The sequence below is a fragment of the Podarcis gaigeae genome (genome assembly GCF_964106915.1).
Source record: "Podarcis gaigeae genome assembly, chromosome: 1".
In the NCBI taxonomy this organism is placed as follows: Eukaryota; Metazoa; Chordata; class Lepidosauria; order Squamata; family Lacertidae; genus Podarcis; species Podarcis gaigeae.
Window position 1 is genome coordinate 33,172,020 of NC_139678.1, and position 16,921 is coordinate 33,188,940.

Below are 16,921 nucleotides of genomic sequence, written 5' to 3' on the forward strand. Positions count from 1 at the left end.
AATCTACACACTGACAATCGCAATGTGTGTAGGGCCTGTTCAGACAGTACACTTAGCATGAGTAGGTTGGGGGTGCACATTGAGTCTACATGTCATCTCAACCAAAAAGGGTTGTGATGTCTCAACATACATACATGATACTCTTTTATACACAAGACTAAGGAAGCTTTATCAAAGCTGGTCTATGGTTCATTATGAAACCAATCCATTTGGGTGGAGGAAGGGGGTCATATCTCTTTTTGCAGCAAAGTGCTGGTCGGGAAAAGCTTCTCAGACCAACCACCAGTCTGCATTGAGAAATCACTTCAGCTTGGAATAGCATATAGCTGGAAACAGGACAGATTCCAGCTGAGCTTAGTGTTGATTCGCACAACCTATCCAGTGGGCATCAGCCTTGAGAAAAGCCCACCTCAATCTGACTTTGAAGCATTTCAGCCAGTACTGAGCCTCTCTTGGCCTGTCACTGTGTGGTGGAGATACACAAGTAGCTGCTTTACACCAGATCAGACTATTTGTCTATCTAAACCAACATTGTCTATTCTGAAAGTAGCTCTGTCTAGAGTGTGTCAGGTCTGGAGACTGACCTTCAGCTCAATCCTTCTAACTAGAAATGCCCTTCTTCATGCAAAAGATGTGCTCTGCCACTGAGCAATGGTTCCTCCTGAATACAGAGAGAGACACCTGCCTTAACAAGGAAAGTCCAGCAATAAGTATAGTTCAGTCATTTTTAAAAAATCAAAAACTGAATAGTAAACATATAAGAATGATAACTAAAAGTGATCCCGCTAGACATTGCCCTCATGTACATAGAGGCCACCATAAAATTATCATAAGTGGTCACCATTAAACAGCAAGCTTGGGAAGAGGGGATGCTCTTGGCAGTGGACCTGTCTGTGGCTTGAAATTACGGCAAGCAGAAATACGGGGCAAGAGTGGGAAGGGTAGTCCCCCCTGGTCCCTTATCTGTGCCCGTCTGCTTCGTAGACCTGATTTTCTTTCCCTCTCCCTTGTGGGGTGAGAACAACTTTTTCTTTAATTTTGTACTTCTAACTTTTGTGATTCTCTTTCCTTTCCTGCTAAGGCTTTCTGTTTTAAAGTTAAAAAAACAACAACATCAAACCCAGGAGGATGTAAATATTTGTACAAATTTCTAAACCTGTTTATTTTCTATGCACTTTTTTATTTAAGATGCTCAGTCAACTCAGACGGTAAAGGGTTGGATTCTTGTTGGTATAATTTTAAATAAAACGCAATTTTGACACAAGACTGTCACATGGCTTCCATTGCAGCCTGAAGGAGGGGGCGGGGAGTGTGTTTGCGTGTAAACAACAAAGCCCATCCATCTGGAAACGGAGACAGCAACCATCTAGTGATTTCATATCAAAACTCTTCCAAAATGCAAGTGAGCATTTGAGAAAGTGAGAAGAAGAGGAGGAGGAGGAGGAGGAGGAGGAGGAGGAGTTTGGATTTGATATCCCGCCTTATCACTGCCGTAAGGAGTCTCAAAACGACTAACAATCTCCTTTCCCTTCCTCCCCCACAACAAACACTCTGTGAGGTGAGTGAGGCTGAGAGACTTCAGAGAAGTGTGAGTGGCCCATGGTCACCCAGCAGCTGCATGTGGAGGAGCGGAGACGCGAACCCGGTTCCCCAGATTATGAGTCTACCACTCTTAATCACTACACTACACTGGCTCTCAGAAAGCATTCCAAAGAGGAGGAGCCACTGCAAAAAAAGAAGGCCCTTTCTCGTGTAACCACCCTTGGAACTCCTTTAACGGTGGTACCAAGAAAAGGCAACCCAAATACAAACAGAAGAGCTGAGGAAGTTCATATGAGGAAAGGCACTCCATAAGAATCATCTAAAGCTTTATAGGTTAAAAGCAGCACTCTGACTTTGGCCCTGAAAACGACCCCATTCCAGTGCTGATGGTATCAGCATGATCACACTTCCTGGTCCCAGTTACAAGTCTGACTACCAAACGTTGCACAGTTTTCAAAGGCAGCCCCACATTTAACACAATATAGTAGTCTAGGCACAAGATTACCAGAGCATAGTCAACTGAAGTCAAGCTATCTCCATCCAGACAGTGGGGCCAGCAGCCAAAGCTTATAGAAAGTGTTCTGTGTCCCAGAAGCCACCCAGGCTTCCAATGACAGTGATGAATCCTGAAGCAGTCTCTAAAACTATGAACCTTCCTTGAGGATTATTATACCAGAAAGTTGAGCTAAATTTCTTAAAATCAATCCATCATTAGCTCCTGCTTCTCTAGGCATGGCTTAGCCTCTGCGCCATCACGCTCAGACTGCAAGATGCAGCAAATTTCAAAATGGATTGCATCAAGGCACAGTTATTCCTTAACCATGTGCTACGGAAAGAAATATGAAAACATGATTGTGTAAATAGAAAAGATTTCAGCGTTTGACAGCTGTTCTTTCATCACCCTTCTCTTTCAGGGCATTATCATTCCTCTGCAAACAGATTAATTCCCCCACTATCCATTTGAAAGCTGCAGCTCAGCAGAATATAAAGATGTGTGTCCAACAGACTAAACCTCACGTTTGCGAAATAGCTGTTAAAACTGTATGTTTGCATAACCAAGGGACATGGCAGCGCTGATGCATACTTGCTGCTTCCACCCCCCCTCTCCCCCCCTTTGTTCTTTCTGAGGGAATGAAGCAATGACCTTAAATTCTATATAAACATATTTCTTGGAAATAACGCCCCATGTGTTCTCCAAAGATTGTACTTCTGAGTGTGGACTGGGATGCCAGTCATATATGAGTAATATTAAAAGGGTAATATAACGGGAAGAGGGTGTAAGCCAAGGGCAATACACAGGATGCGAACAGACTACATCACTCCTCTATTGGACAGTAAAGATGATTTATATAATCAAATCAATTTATGCAATCCCAAGAGAAGATTTGACCATTTGCCCAAATACAACTTAATCAGCAACTTAATTCCATCAGCGGTGGAATTCTTATTCACCAACGTGGAATTTAGTGTGCATTAACACTACAGTGCTACCTCGGTTTACGAACTTAATCCGTTCCTGAAGTCCGTTCTTAAACTGAAACTGTTCATAAACTGAGACACGATTTCCTTAATGAGGCCTCCTGCCGCTGGTGCCCTTCCACCATTCAGATTCTGTTCTTAGACCGAGGTGAAGTTCGCAAACCAGGACACTATTTCCAGTTTTGCGGAGTTCGTAAACCGAATCATTCTTAAACAGGACTGTTCTTAAACTGAGGTACCACTGTACTGTCTTTTTTTAGAATATAATATATTTTATACACACACACACCACATCTTTTTTAAAAAATCAATCAGCCCTGCGCACAGTTCTCCGGAAGCAAGATTTCAAAAGTGAACTTCCAAATAAATAGCACCAGTGTGCTAGAATGGCATCCATATTCCTTGCCCACTGTTAATTCTACAGTGGCAAAGAGCACAAACATTTATGTGAGCAATGAGTCAACTAACTGAGCTCCTTTCCAGAGGAAATGTTATTTTATTTGCCTAAGAACCGGAAAAAAAGAATAAGGACAGTATCCAGAACAGCAGTGGGCAACCTGTGCTGTTCCAGATGCTGCTGGAATCAGTTCCAGGCAGTGGGGACAATGCCCACGGATAATGGAAGGTGTAATCCAGAAACATCTAGAGAGCCCCAAGTTTCCCATCTAGAAGCCCTGGAGTAGTATGAAAATGGCAACATTCAGAGGGACAGAGAAACTTGACCTTCATGTGCTAAAATTTCTAATAAAAAGCACATCCAAATGTTATACAAAATTTCATAAGGACAGCCAGAAATGCTTTGGGACAAAACTAGAACAAAAAAATAGTTTTTAGGGTTTTCCGATTTATATTTTGTACACGTGTAGCAGGTACCCAATTCCACCAACAGAGATTTACAGCAGTCCTAAATTTTGCCAAATGTTAAATAAGGCAGCTACCACAAATAAGGAAAACTTGTAGGCAACATACTTGTTGTGACCATTCAACAGATGGCAAATTCTGCCCCAGAGGAAATCCTGAGCAGGATAAAAGCTGGTGAGGAAATACCTGATAGTTTGAGAGAGGCTTAAGTTCACATGGTTGACACACATTTTTATTTCGCCCCACTGCCAACTCTGGTTGAACAGGTTTTTCAGGCTTTTAAACAATTCAATATAATACAATACAAAAAAGCCCGTCAACATTTCTGCTTACTGTTAAGATCTGTGGCCACCAATCAGTCAACCAGCTTCTCCAGCATATTGGAAATTAAAACCTGTTTACCAGAGATGAAAGTAGGAGGAACAATTCCTTCTTCAAACCATCATCAATTCTCTGAAAGAAAATTATTGTTTGTCTCAAGATTCAGCAACTTTTTTTGAGAATGGGAAGAATATAAGGAGCAGCCAAGAAAGGACTGCTATGTGCTTGCTATCATTTCAGTATCACAGATACAAAAAGCCTTTGCTCAGAAGGGGAATATTATTATTATTTTGTTTATGAAAGGATGACAGAGAGCAAAGCCAACAAAGGTCCTTTTTAGAATTCCCGTTTTTCAGAGCATGTAAGTAGCATCTCCAAACTACAGTCTGCCTTAACATAAGCCCACATTGAAGGAAAATCCAGTTCCTAAACCATACCTGAAATCCTGGATTGGATTATGACTTTAGCAGCACATGGATCAAGAAAGCTCAGAAAAAGACACAAAAAACCCAAAGTGACTGATCAGCATAATAAAGATCCATAAAGACCAATTGGCGTGATTTTTAACCCATTCTGGGATCCTTAAAAGTGATGAAAGACTGGATATAAATCTAAATAAATGATAAAATTGCTTTCAAGAACCATACAGAAGGATAACTACTGCAGCAACAAATAGTTCTAGCTGTCATTTATCAGCCAATCTGAAATTATCCATCCATTGCAAATTAAGCCAATAATAAATCAATATCTTTACTTTTAGTAAAACCTAGGTCCCAGTAAGTGTCTTTGAGATTGGTGATAATTAATTAGATATTGTTTCTCTGCCCCAAGATTTGCTACACCCGCCTATACCCAAACATAGGTGCTAGTCAGCATTCCATAAGGGTATATTAGCTAACAGTGTAGTCTCAAAACATCAAGATGTTACACTGGCATTGCGGAGGCATCACAAACCGCTAAAGCAAATTATTTAGGTTTGGAGGTGGGGAACCCACAGAGAAGAGTAATGTTTTGTTGTCAGTACCATTGCTCCATTCATAATATATTGCATAATTATTAGGTTATCACGTTTCAAATAAATCTGCCGTTAGAAACAGAAACCATAAAATGTGATTGACTCTGCACCAGCAATTACTCACTTGCAAAAATATTGTGCAAACAGTAGGATACAACAAGAAGAAGTGAGAAGTGGTTTCTTAGAGAGTCAGTCAATGAAAATCAAACCACAGTCTCTATTGGAAACAGGTTGGGATGGGGAAAGTTACAGGAGAAAGGGCTTATAAATTTCGAACCCCACTGGGAAACTGGGGCTAAATATTTTCAGATATTGTCTGCTGAAAGAAGAACACAGATGGATTTCATAGTGGAGACAGCACCACAACGAGGAGCTGGCAGCACTGTGGGAAGGGAGCAAAAATAGCCTACCAGCTGGAAGAGAAAAGCAAGTCAGATCTTGGCAAGTATTTAAATATGCAGTCAATGGAAAGGCTGGTCCAAGCGAAGGAGACCTCATGGCTTGTTCTTCCCTCCATCCCCCCCGGTAAGAAACATGCACTCTCATGCCGATTTAGATTCTGATAGTGAGAGCTACCAGCGGGTGGTAAGGCAGCACTGCATACCCATGGCAATACAAATCTGACTTATTAAACAGGGCGGCAAAATATGCAGGAATTGAGGAGACATGTGGTTCCATTCATTTCTGATTTTAATACGAGCCTACCTAATTTGTACTTTCTGAAACAAGATGCAAACTGAAATGTAGGCATCCTTTGAAACACATCCCAGAATTCTGTGATGCTGTTCTCCAAAGATGGTCAGTCTCCTTTTCATTGCAATTGCCATGAACTCTTGGATACCTCAAGGACTGCCGCTCTCCATATGACCCTAGCCAGACCCTGAGATCATCCTCTGAGGTCCTGCTTCATGTGTCTCCTCCACGGGAGGGCCAGAGGGTGGCAACACAAGAGCGGGCCTTTTCTGCAGTGGTTCCTCATTTGTGGAATGCTCTCGCCAGGGGGGGTTGACTGGCGCCAGACAAAAATGTTCCTCTTTAACCAGAGTCCATTTCCCTAACACCCTAGCAAGGTATTCAGGTGATTCTTGTAAACCAGTGGCTCCACTGGGTAGGGTGAATGCACACAACCATTCACCAACTGGGTTCCACCATAGGTTGCATGCAACAACATACTAAGCAGATCATGTGAGCCCCCCCCCCCGACTGACCCAGTGAGCCTTCTCACCCCAGAGTAACTTGGCCTTCTGTATCACTTAGTCAACTGGAACAGAGTATTTTTGCATACATGGGGCATCAGTGGCATAGTGTGGGAGGCATGGGGACCGTGGCCCCAGGCACATTTTTTTGAGGGGGCAGAACCAGGTGCCCCCACAACAGGCTCTCTCATTGGAGCCTGACTCTGGTACACAAGGGACAGCTTCCTTACACGACGGCCCAACGCTGGGCACAGAAGCAGTCAGGAAGGAGGAGGTCTCACAAGGGTTCACTGCAGCTCACCTGGGAAGGAAGATTGGGAACAAAACACATTTGGGAGGTTCCTCATCATCATCATGGACCTCCAGATGTCCTCAGGTCCATCAATGATGCCTTGCCTGCCATCATCCACTCAAGAATTTTGACACTGAACAAAATAATTCCACTCATCCCAGGTAGCTACACATGCACAAGCAATCATATGAATAAGTATGAATAGGACGGATAAAGAAAACAGAGATGGACTGAAAGGAAAGGGCTTCCAACGTTTTCCTAAGTCTTGAGAGAATGGGCCTGAGAACAAACAAATTCCACAAGAGGGTGCCATAACTGAAGAGGTCCTGCCACTTGCACTCACCAGTCTTGCCTCTGAAGGCCAGGTACTCAGAGAAGGGTCTCTCCTGATGACCTGAGTGCATAGGGGGAGGAAAGGTTACATATAGGAGAAGGCAATTCCACTATGTCCATATTCAAGAAAATTTATTCCCTAGGAAGGGATTCCCAGGTTCAATGTGAAATGTGATGAGAGGATTTCATAAGCATTCCTGGGATATCGAATCTGATGTCCTCCAGATATTGTTGGAGTACAACTTCCATCATCCCCAAATATTGGCCAGCCTGGCTGGGGCTGATGAGAGTTGCAGTCCAACAATATGGGGGGGGGGGCACCATGTTGGCTAACCCTGGCATATTCCACCTGCAACAGTGGGTTCAGTTTAACTTCAGTGAACTTGCAAAGCCAGATCAAGTTGCAGCCTGACCAATTTTAAACCATCCATGAAAAGTTACCCATGTTTAAGGGGTGTGCATGTAGGTATAAAATTTTACTCTAAGGTTGTGTGATTCTAAACAGACTTAGGATGGTATTTAACCAAGTTTTACTCAGAGAAGACCCACTGAAATTATTTAACATGAATAAGTTAGGTCCATTTTTTTCTACGGGAGGAATTTCATGTCCTGCTAAGGCGATTGCTCAGTGAGGGCAAGCATCTTGACTTGCAAGAGGGAGCAATCCTTTCTTTCCTTCCCCCATGCACTGTTCTGGGGCGGGGGGAGCATGTGGGTGGGTGGATGAGTGGCAGCCCCATTGCACAAGCAGAGGTCCTTGCACAGGGCTTCCACTGACAGGACCCATTAGTTGAATGTTGCCCAAAGGTCTATTCCAGGGTTTCCCAAACTTGGGTCTCCAGCTGTTTTTGGACTACAACTCCCATCCTCCCTAGCTAGCAGGACCAGTGGCCAGGGATGATGGAGACCGTAGTCCAAAAACAGCTGGAGACTCATGCTTGGGAAACCTGGTCTATTCTAATGAAAACTTAGTTGAATACCACCCATATTTCTCAAGCCTTATGGGGAGTGAATTTCAACTGGACGCGTTACATATCTCCCTCATTCCTCTCATTGTCAAAGTGCAGAGTGTAAGTTATTTGAGGCAGAGACTTTCCTCTCAGCTTTTAAAAAAATAACCTTTGGTTACTCTGTAAAGTTCCTTTGTCATATAAACAAAACAGTAATTATAAAATATATGATTGGGATATGAGTAAGGAAGAGCTTGAATAAATTCTCTACCACATCCATTTCTGAAGCTACCACATGTAAGACTCAAGGCACAATGCAGCTGGGGGAAAGAGGTGTTCTCCACTACTGCACCACTTAAAGGTTCAGGAAGGTGATCCAGCTTACAGCCTAGAAACACACAAGGCATGAAACTATGGTCAAGCATAACGCTTTCTTCTCCTTATAACTACTGCTTCTTCTTTCTGGGCAGATCAACCGGCACGTAAGCCAGCCAGTAAGCGGGGAGAGAGAGAGAGAGAGAGAGAGAGAGAGAGAAGAACAAGCATGCTTTTCTTGACCATCTATGCCAAAATTTCATTCTTACAGTGGCCAGCCTGATGTTCGTGGGCAGTTCCCCAACAGGACATTATTTGTTGTTGTTGTTTAGTCGTTTAGTCGTGTCCGACTCTTCGTGACCCCATGGACCAGAATCATAGAATTGGAAGGGACCCTATGGACCATCTAGTCTAATCCCCTCAATTCAGGAATATGCATCCATACATGGGATCAAACCCATGACCTAGGCATTATAAGCACCACACTCTAACCAACAGAGCTAACCAACAAGGCATAAGCACAAGAGAAAATCTCCTGGGGTTTGGGATCCACAGCAGGGCCTTCAGGAGCTGAACGGAGTCTGTTACTGCATAAACACACAGTGCATTCTCAGTTTGATGGTAGGCTTATCACCAGCTGTCAACTATTCCATCCCTATTTTCAGAAGCAACCTGCTTCTGAAGACCAGTCAATGAGAGCAATAAGTAAGGGAAGACTATGGTATGGATTTACCCAAAAACATCTATCTTCCTGGTTGGGAACAGAATGCAGGAGTATATGAGCCTTTTGATCCAGCCAGGGAGAGCTCTCCTTAGGTTCTTAAGCACAGCCTGTCCACATAATATGAGAAATACAGAGGAACGAGTTCCACACACTGAAAGTATCTGTAGACAGAACCATCTTATAAATATACCAAGAAGCATGAGTTTTCAAAGGCATTCACTTGCGAATTAAAGAATAACAAAAAACCAAACACAGACTTTCATCATCAAGCTACTAGCCAGGGAAATGTTATGTATAACTCAGACAGAAATCCTTTGTAATCATCCCACTAAAATGCAGTGACTAAATGCAGAGTGTGTGTGTCTGTGTGTGCGCACGCGCTTTCACTGGTGACAACTTCCCTGACCTATGGCAGTGGCGTAAATGTGAAGAGTATTCAAGTGGTGAATCTGTCCCACTAACTTCAGGTTGGCCTATATTCTATGGATGCAATTACAAAACCACCACTTCCTGAACAGAATCTGAGTAATCAAGTTTCATTCAGGAAACTGTGGAGATTAGGAAAACGGCATTCAGCCCTTAACCCACAGGCAAAACACGTATTTGACTATAGGAAGGGGGGGGGTTGGAATGCCTGTGACTTCTCTATATCACATTATCTGCTCTGTTCATTGAAAGGGCAGGATATAAACTAATTAAATAAATAAATAAATAATCAATCAGTCTTAGTTACATATGTATAAAAGGTCCAGATATGCAACCAAATATCACTGGTGAACAAAGAATACTGCATACTCCCCCCCTTTTTTCCCTTTGCTCATGTAAACACAGACAAGTTGTTTTCTATTTTCATGGAGCGTAACAACCAAAGCTGCAACCGATTCAAATTTTTTATCAGAATGATTGCTTGCTTTTCAACTGGCTAATAAGTTAATCAATTTATTACATCTACATATTGACGAAATTAAGATCTAGTCTAGAAGCATTGTTTTGTTCTTAGATGCTGAACCAGGTATGAGACAACTGCAAAAGGTACCAAGCGCAATAACATACAAAAAGGATACCTTTGGCATTTATTTTGCCCCATTTGCCTACTGCAGTATGTAAATTAGATGAAAAAAATCAACACGCACACCCCTAACTCTCAGGCCCACCAATTTAAACCTTGCTATAATTTGCATTTGCCAAATGTCCAGCTAAAGTTGGTTTTAGTAGGTTAGTCTACTGCTTAAACTCTTTGGGACTTTTAGCCTTACTAAGTGACACAAAAGTTAGAGGAATTAGCACCATTCAACTGTTTATGAATGCCTGATACAAATAGTCTCTTGCATCTGACAAAGTGGACTCTGGCCCATGAGAGCTTACATTTCTTAGCCACTAAGGTGCCTTGAAATCTTGTTGTTTCACTATTCTTTTATTGTTGATATGAGAGTTAACATCACTATTAACTCTTTCCTGAAAGAGATTAATGAAACCGGGGGAAGGAGAGAAAGGGGAGACCTATATTCAGCCACCTGCGGCGTTCCCATTACCCCTGACCATTGGTCAGGCAGCGGGGACTGATGGGAGTTGAAGTCCAACAGCATCTGGAGAGCCAAAGGTTCCCCATCTATTCCCCAGCAATTCTACTACATCATTAGGTAAGTGTTCTACGTGCTTAGAATCATATGCTGCAATTACACTAGTAGGATTGCAAGAAGTTTTGTAAGGAGGATTATGCGAAATATTGCAGAGAAAACTATGATAAGAATTATTAGTGAAGGAGTATTAAATGTAATACTGAAAATAATGAAATGCAGATTAAGTGATAAAGACTGAAAAATATTCAGACGCAGTTGATGGAAGTCCAAAACATTGTTTAAGATAAGAAAGTATGTTATATGATTTTTGTAAATTATTTGTAAAAATCAATAAAAAATTTTTTTAAAAAAATAGTATTGTACACTGCATATACACCATGCAGTTAAAGCAATTCCCCAGAAGCCTGGGAACGACAGTCTGCTAAAGGTGCTGGGAAATAAAGCTCTATGAGGAGCAAAATACAATTCCTATTATTTTTCTGGGGTGGCAGAGATAGAGATGTGCTTCAAATGTATGGAATGGTGGAAGGGACCTCAAAGGCCATCCAATTCAATGCCCTTCTAATGCAGAAAACCCACTACTCTTGCCCCCTCAATTCCAGTCATTCTTACTACAGCACTATAGATAGTCCCTGCCCCCCTAATATTATAAGGAGTGGGCCAGAGACAGCAGACACCAAGGGATGGAATTAAGGCTGTCTTGACGCATAATTTACAGGAGGAATTCAACACCATGCTCTTCTGGTCGTTCCATCAGCACAAGCATTTCTGTTTGCTAGATGGAGCAATATCCCTCTATTCCCCTCTGTGCTATTCTAAGGGGCTGTTTTCATCACACCTAAAGCAGATTTGGGGAAGCAAGAAGGGGCCACTCAGGAGGAAGCCCTGTTGCACTTGCTAGAGCCTTTGTGCTGGTTTCCTTAGTTGAATCTAGGCCTGTTTTCACTACATTCCACACCAGCACCTATTAGTCCCCAACCTGACCCTATATTACAGAGTACAGGGTTCTGATATGTGCAGATCCCCTGCAGTAGCAAGACAGGGATTATTTCCAGGATCACACACATTTTGCACCAGCAGGTTTTTCTACTGCCAAAGAAAGGAGGGGAGAAAAAAAAATATTTGAGAAACTCCATCTTTACTCATTAAACAACAACAACAACTATATTTGTACTCCTGTACCCCACCTTTCTTCCAAGGAGGCTTACATAGTTCTCCTCCCCATTTTTTTTACCTCACAACAACCCTGAAAGGATGAGAGTAAGTAACTGACCCAGTGAGCTTTTGGTCTCCCCAGTCATAGTCTGACACTCTAACCACTACACTACAGTGGCTTATGGTACTTGCTGTGCTCACTGTGCTTATAGTTTGGTGCTACATCACTAAATCCACAGAACGGGAAGCAGTTACATCCCAGGGGAGACAAAGGCAAATGAAAGTACACCTGGTCACATGTATGCGGATTTTACTCAAAGGAACACAACAAGGCTGCAGTTGGTTCCCAGTTCCTTGTTCAACCCAAGAGTTGCATGAGCATGACCTGGACAAGGAACTGAAGTTTACACACCTCTGCAGTCCAACATAAACTTTGAGCAACCAGAAATCACATATGCCTATGTAAACACCAAAGGAACAAAAATTCAAAATGAAATCTGTCCTGTGCTGTAACAACTCTGCTGGTGTTAGAAATTGTGTAAGACCTGGGCAGGGGAATCCTCTTTCACAACTTCTTTAGAAATGCTGGGTTGGATCCAGGCCGCTGAGCGGCATTTAGTTCTCAATGAAACCAATGGGACTTAAACTGACCATTACTAACCTGTCCCATTTATTTCAACAGGACCTCAAGTCCAGCTAGCTTATCAAACAATCCCATGGCTTCGGTTGTCTGCAAACAGTTTGGTAACCCAAATCCTTTGCAGTACAGAAAACAAGCCTTTCCAAGCAATTGCCATCACACTAACAGACGCTGAGGATAGAGATGCCATGCGCAAATGTGTGTGCCAGGGTGTGACCAGCTCCTTTGGCATGACGGTGATTTCTGAGTGCCATGTGCCAGTGGCCAGTGGGGTGAGAGAAAAACAGTGGATGCAGCAACACACACACCTGTTACCTTTGTGCAGTAAGTTAATTTCTACACTCATGCATGCACTCCAGCCAAACAAAACTACTGAAGAAGACGGCAAAGCAAGGGCAATGAGGGGTGTGGCTGGGGAGTGGGTGTAGCCTAGGGAGAGTGCTGAAGGTGGGGCAGAAAGACTTGGAGAGCTATATCTGGCCCTGGGCCTGAGGTTCCCCACACCTGGCTTCTATGCTGATTCTAAAAGCCTCTGAACAGAGATGGGTATGCTGGGGTGTTGAGTATTAAAGGACTGCATATATATAATAGGAATAATAATAACCCAGTGGAATGGAGAACACCAGTGAAGCATTCTCACTGGTTCCGAATACAAACTCTATAGGAAGGACAGGTTAGGGCATAAAAAATTGGTGTCCTTCTGTGTGTCAAAGGGGGAACAGACTGAAAATCCCAAAAGGGAAAGACACCTTCACAGCATCGCTGTGGGTGGCAAGACAGGTCCCAAAGTAGTGATGTACTTGGAATGTACCCAAATGCCCAGGGTGATCTCAAGATGGAGAATGCTACCAAGGAGGCCTCTAAAGGAGGAAGTGTTATAGTAATGGGCAGGATGGATACGTGCATATTATGGTTTCCACTAAGAACTAAAATGTCAAGATACACTAAATGACTATGCTGCAGAACAGATGGTCATAGAACCCAAAAAAGGTGAGGCAATCCTGGATTTAAACTTAAGTGGTGCCCAGGACCTGGTGGGAGATGGAAGTGTTGTCAAACGGACTGCAAACAGTGGCCATAGTTATCTCAAATTCAGCATTTACATATGTGGACAACTGTCAAGGAAGTCTGACATGGGCACATTTGACTTCAAGAGAGGAAACTCCTTGAAAGTTGAAATGGAAAGTCAAGATCGTCAAATCTCCCAAGAATGCAGGCAGGGGTTATTCAAAACTGCAATAATAGAAGCCAACTTTGAATGTATAGTACGTTGCAGATTAGGAAACAAAGCATCAAGGACAATAGGAAAGATACCATAAAGGATGTAAGCATGGTTAATGAGAGATGTATATAATTAGGCATGGTGTGGAAAATAAGAGAGAAGGTTTTATCCCCCTCTCATAGTGCCAGAACCCAGAGTCACAACATCCTGAGAAAGGTGTTTCCAGCTACCCCACACCTTGCCTTTGGAAGCCTTGTAAGTTGCTGCAGGAGAGGGACTGTAAGCGACATGATGGGAGGGGAGTTTCTAGGATCAAGGTGACACAGTTAAGCTCCCTGGTTATTTTTGCTAGTGGGTATTAGATGTTGATGTAATCTCATTGTATTTATGGTATGGGTTTTTTTGCATGCTTTTATATACAGGTAGGTAGGGACACGGGTGGTGCTGTGGGTTAAACCACAGAGCCTAGGGCTTGCCGATCAGAAGGTCAGTGGTTTGAATCCCCACGACGGGGTGAGCTCCTGTTGCTCGGTCCCTGCTCCTGCCAACCTAGCAGTTCAAAAGCACATCAAAGTGCAAGTAGATAAATAGGTACGGCTCCGGCAGGAAGGTAAACGGCGTTTCTGTGCGCTGCTCTGGTTCGCCAGAAGCGGCTTAGTCATGCTGGCCACATGACCTGGAAGCTGTACGCTGGCTCCCTTGGCCAATAAAGCGAGATGAGTGCCGCAACCCCAGAGTCAGTCACAACTGGACTTAATGGTCAGGGGTCCCTTTACCTTATATACAGGTAGGTAGCTGTGTTAGTCTGCCATAGTCAAAACAGAATAAAATTCCTTCCAGTAGCACCTTAGAGACCAACTAAGTTTGTTATTGGTATGAGCTTTTGTGTGCACTGGTATCTGAAGAAGTGTGCATGCACATGAAAGCTCATACCCATAACAAACTTAATTGGTCTCTAAGGTGCTACTGAAGGATTTTTTTTATTATGTTTTTATATGTTATTGTATTGCTGTTATGCAGGTATTATGCTATTATGAAATTGCTTTTGCACTATTTGATTTTGAAATTCATTCCTGTTTTTTAAGCTGCTTTGGGTATGATTTTTGTGGGGGAGACATACAAATAAAATTATGAATGAATGGAATGAATGAGAGCCATCCAATAAAGCTGATTGTTGAGATTCAGGGCATACTAAAAGAGGTACTTCTTCATACAGCACATAGTATTTGCTACCACAATATGTGGCTTCCAAGCGTGGGTAGCTTTAAAAGGGGGACTATACAAATTCATGGAGAAAAGGGCTATCAATGATAACTAGTCATGATGGTAGAATACGTCACTGTCAGAGACTGCATGCCTCTGAATAATCATAAGGATCTGGTTGTCCACTGTGAAAATAAGTTACTGGGCTTGGATGGGCCTTTGATCTGATCCAGACGAGCTCTTCTTACTTTCTTAAATAAATCAATTATCAATCAGTTGAACTGATTCCTCAAAATCTGGTGCATTTACAGTACATAAAAATATATTGGGGAAGGGTGTTATTTGTGTTCAAGTGGATGTGCCCACAAGTCGGGGTAATCAATGTGCAAAAAGAAGCATCCACAGGCAGAACATCATTCTGGATGAAAAATGATAAATATGCATGGAAATAGCACACCTGGAGCAGCATCTACACATGGGTCACTGCACTGGGAGCAACCAACTGATCTGAGGTTGAAGAAATAAAAGACTTGGAGAAAGCATGAATAAAGGTTCACAATATATAAAAGGTAAAGGGACCCCTGACTGTTAGGTCCAGTTGTGACCGACTCTGGGGTTGCGGCGCTCATCTCACTTTATTGGCCAAGGGAGCCGGCGTGCAGCTTCCGGGTCATGTGGCAGCATGACTAAGCCACTTCTGGCAAACCAGAGCAGCGCACGGAAACACCGTTTACCTTCCCACCGGAGCGGTACCTATTTATCTACTTGCACTTTCACGTGCTTTTGAACTGCTAGGTTGGCAGGAGCAGGGACCGAGCAACGGGAGCTCACCCCGTCACAGGGATTCGAACCGCCAACCTTCTGATTGGCAAGTCCTAGGCTCCATGGTTTAACCCACAGCGCCACCCGCGTCACGATATATCTTGCACCACAATTGTAAGGAGGTCCATTGGGCCACATGGTGGGATATACAGTAAGTACATTACAAAGTTGGTTTGAAGGTTCTGACAGGGGAGTGCAGCTATCGTGTATCCTTGACCAAAGAATGGTACACGCCTTCTACCTGGGATGGTCGTCCTCTCGAATGCACAGCTTCAGGAGGAATGCACATGAAGCTGTGAGGGAGGAAGCAGACACCCGCCTAGCCAGCCAAATCAACCCTGGCAATCAATGGGGTGACAGATGTTGCAGCCAGATCACACCACAATTCTAAAAAGGTTCATTGGGTCATATGGTGGGATACAAATACATTACAAAGCTAATATCCAAGCTTATGCCATGGTCCAAAGGGCACTCTGGGGCCTATTCACATGACGAATGCATGTAGCTTTTATGTGGTCATCTCTACTAGTCCCCATTCAAAGGTGGCATTTAAAGCATTCTGAAATCCTGTTAATTCCACTAAGAAACTGAAGTAGGCGCTTAACAGGAATAAGCAAGTTGACTCAGAAATAGGTATTACCAAGTTCAATGGGGCTTGGTCCCCAATAAGGGTGCTTAAGTAACTGTCTCCACTTATCTAGGAATAAACCTCATTGGACACAGTGGAACTTCTGAGTGAATGTGTGGGATAGAGTTGTATGCCTTTCCTGTTCAAAACCAACATGACTTCAGGATGCTTCACTGAAAGGTGCCCAATGGACCAGGGCAGGAAAGGAATAGTTTGCTAAGAGAAGACAGAGCTCCACCCCCCTTCAGTTCCAAGAAAGCAGGCAACTTATTACAAACCAAGTAAAACCTAAAAATTAAAGCAAGGGACTCTTGGTCTGGCAAATCATTAATTGAAAACCTAGCTCAGTACTCCCACACTGGAATGGCACAACCTCGGAAGCATTTCAAAATAAAGCAAGCCTCCCCTCCAGCCCTTCTCCAACAAGTGACAAGTAAGAATATTAATATTAATAATATATTTATTATTATCTATACCTAGCCCATCTGGCTGGGTTTCCCCAGCCACTCTCCAACTCATATAACACATATAATCAGGTTTACTCTGGATTGGAACAGGACAAACAGTGCAATCCTATGATCTTGTGTATGTCTACTTAGAAGTCCTATTGAGTTCACTGGGCCTAACTCCTAGTTTGCTTAGT

At 43.0% G+C, this 16,921-nt stretch overlaps 1 protein-coding gene across 3 annotated transcripts in view; it reads right to left on the reverse strand.

Moving 5' to 3' along the window:
• PAX9 (paired box 9) overlaps positions 1-16,921 on the reverse strand; it is a 40,107-nt gene that overhangs the window by 12,912 nt on the left and 10,274 nt on the right. Inside the window, exon 4 of one of the 3 annotated variants that reach the window (XM_083741627.1) lies at positions 7,050-7,100. The exons of the other annotated variants lie outside the window; for them this stretch is intronic. Within the exon in view, the coding sequence (XP_083597753.1) occupies positions 7,050-7,100 (51 nt within the window). The remainder of the gene's footprint in view (positions 1-7,049; positions 7,101-16,921) is intronic. 3 annotated transcript variants of the gene reach the window in all.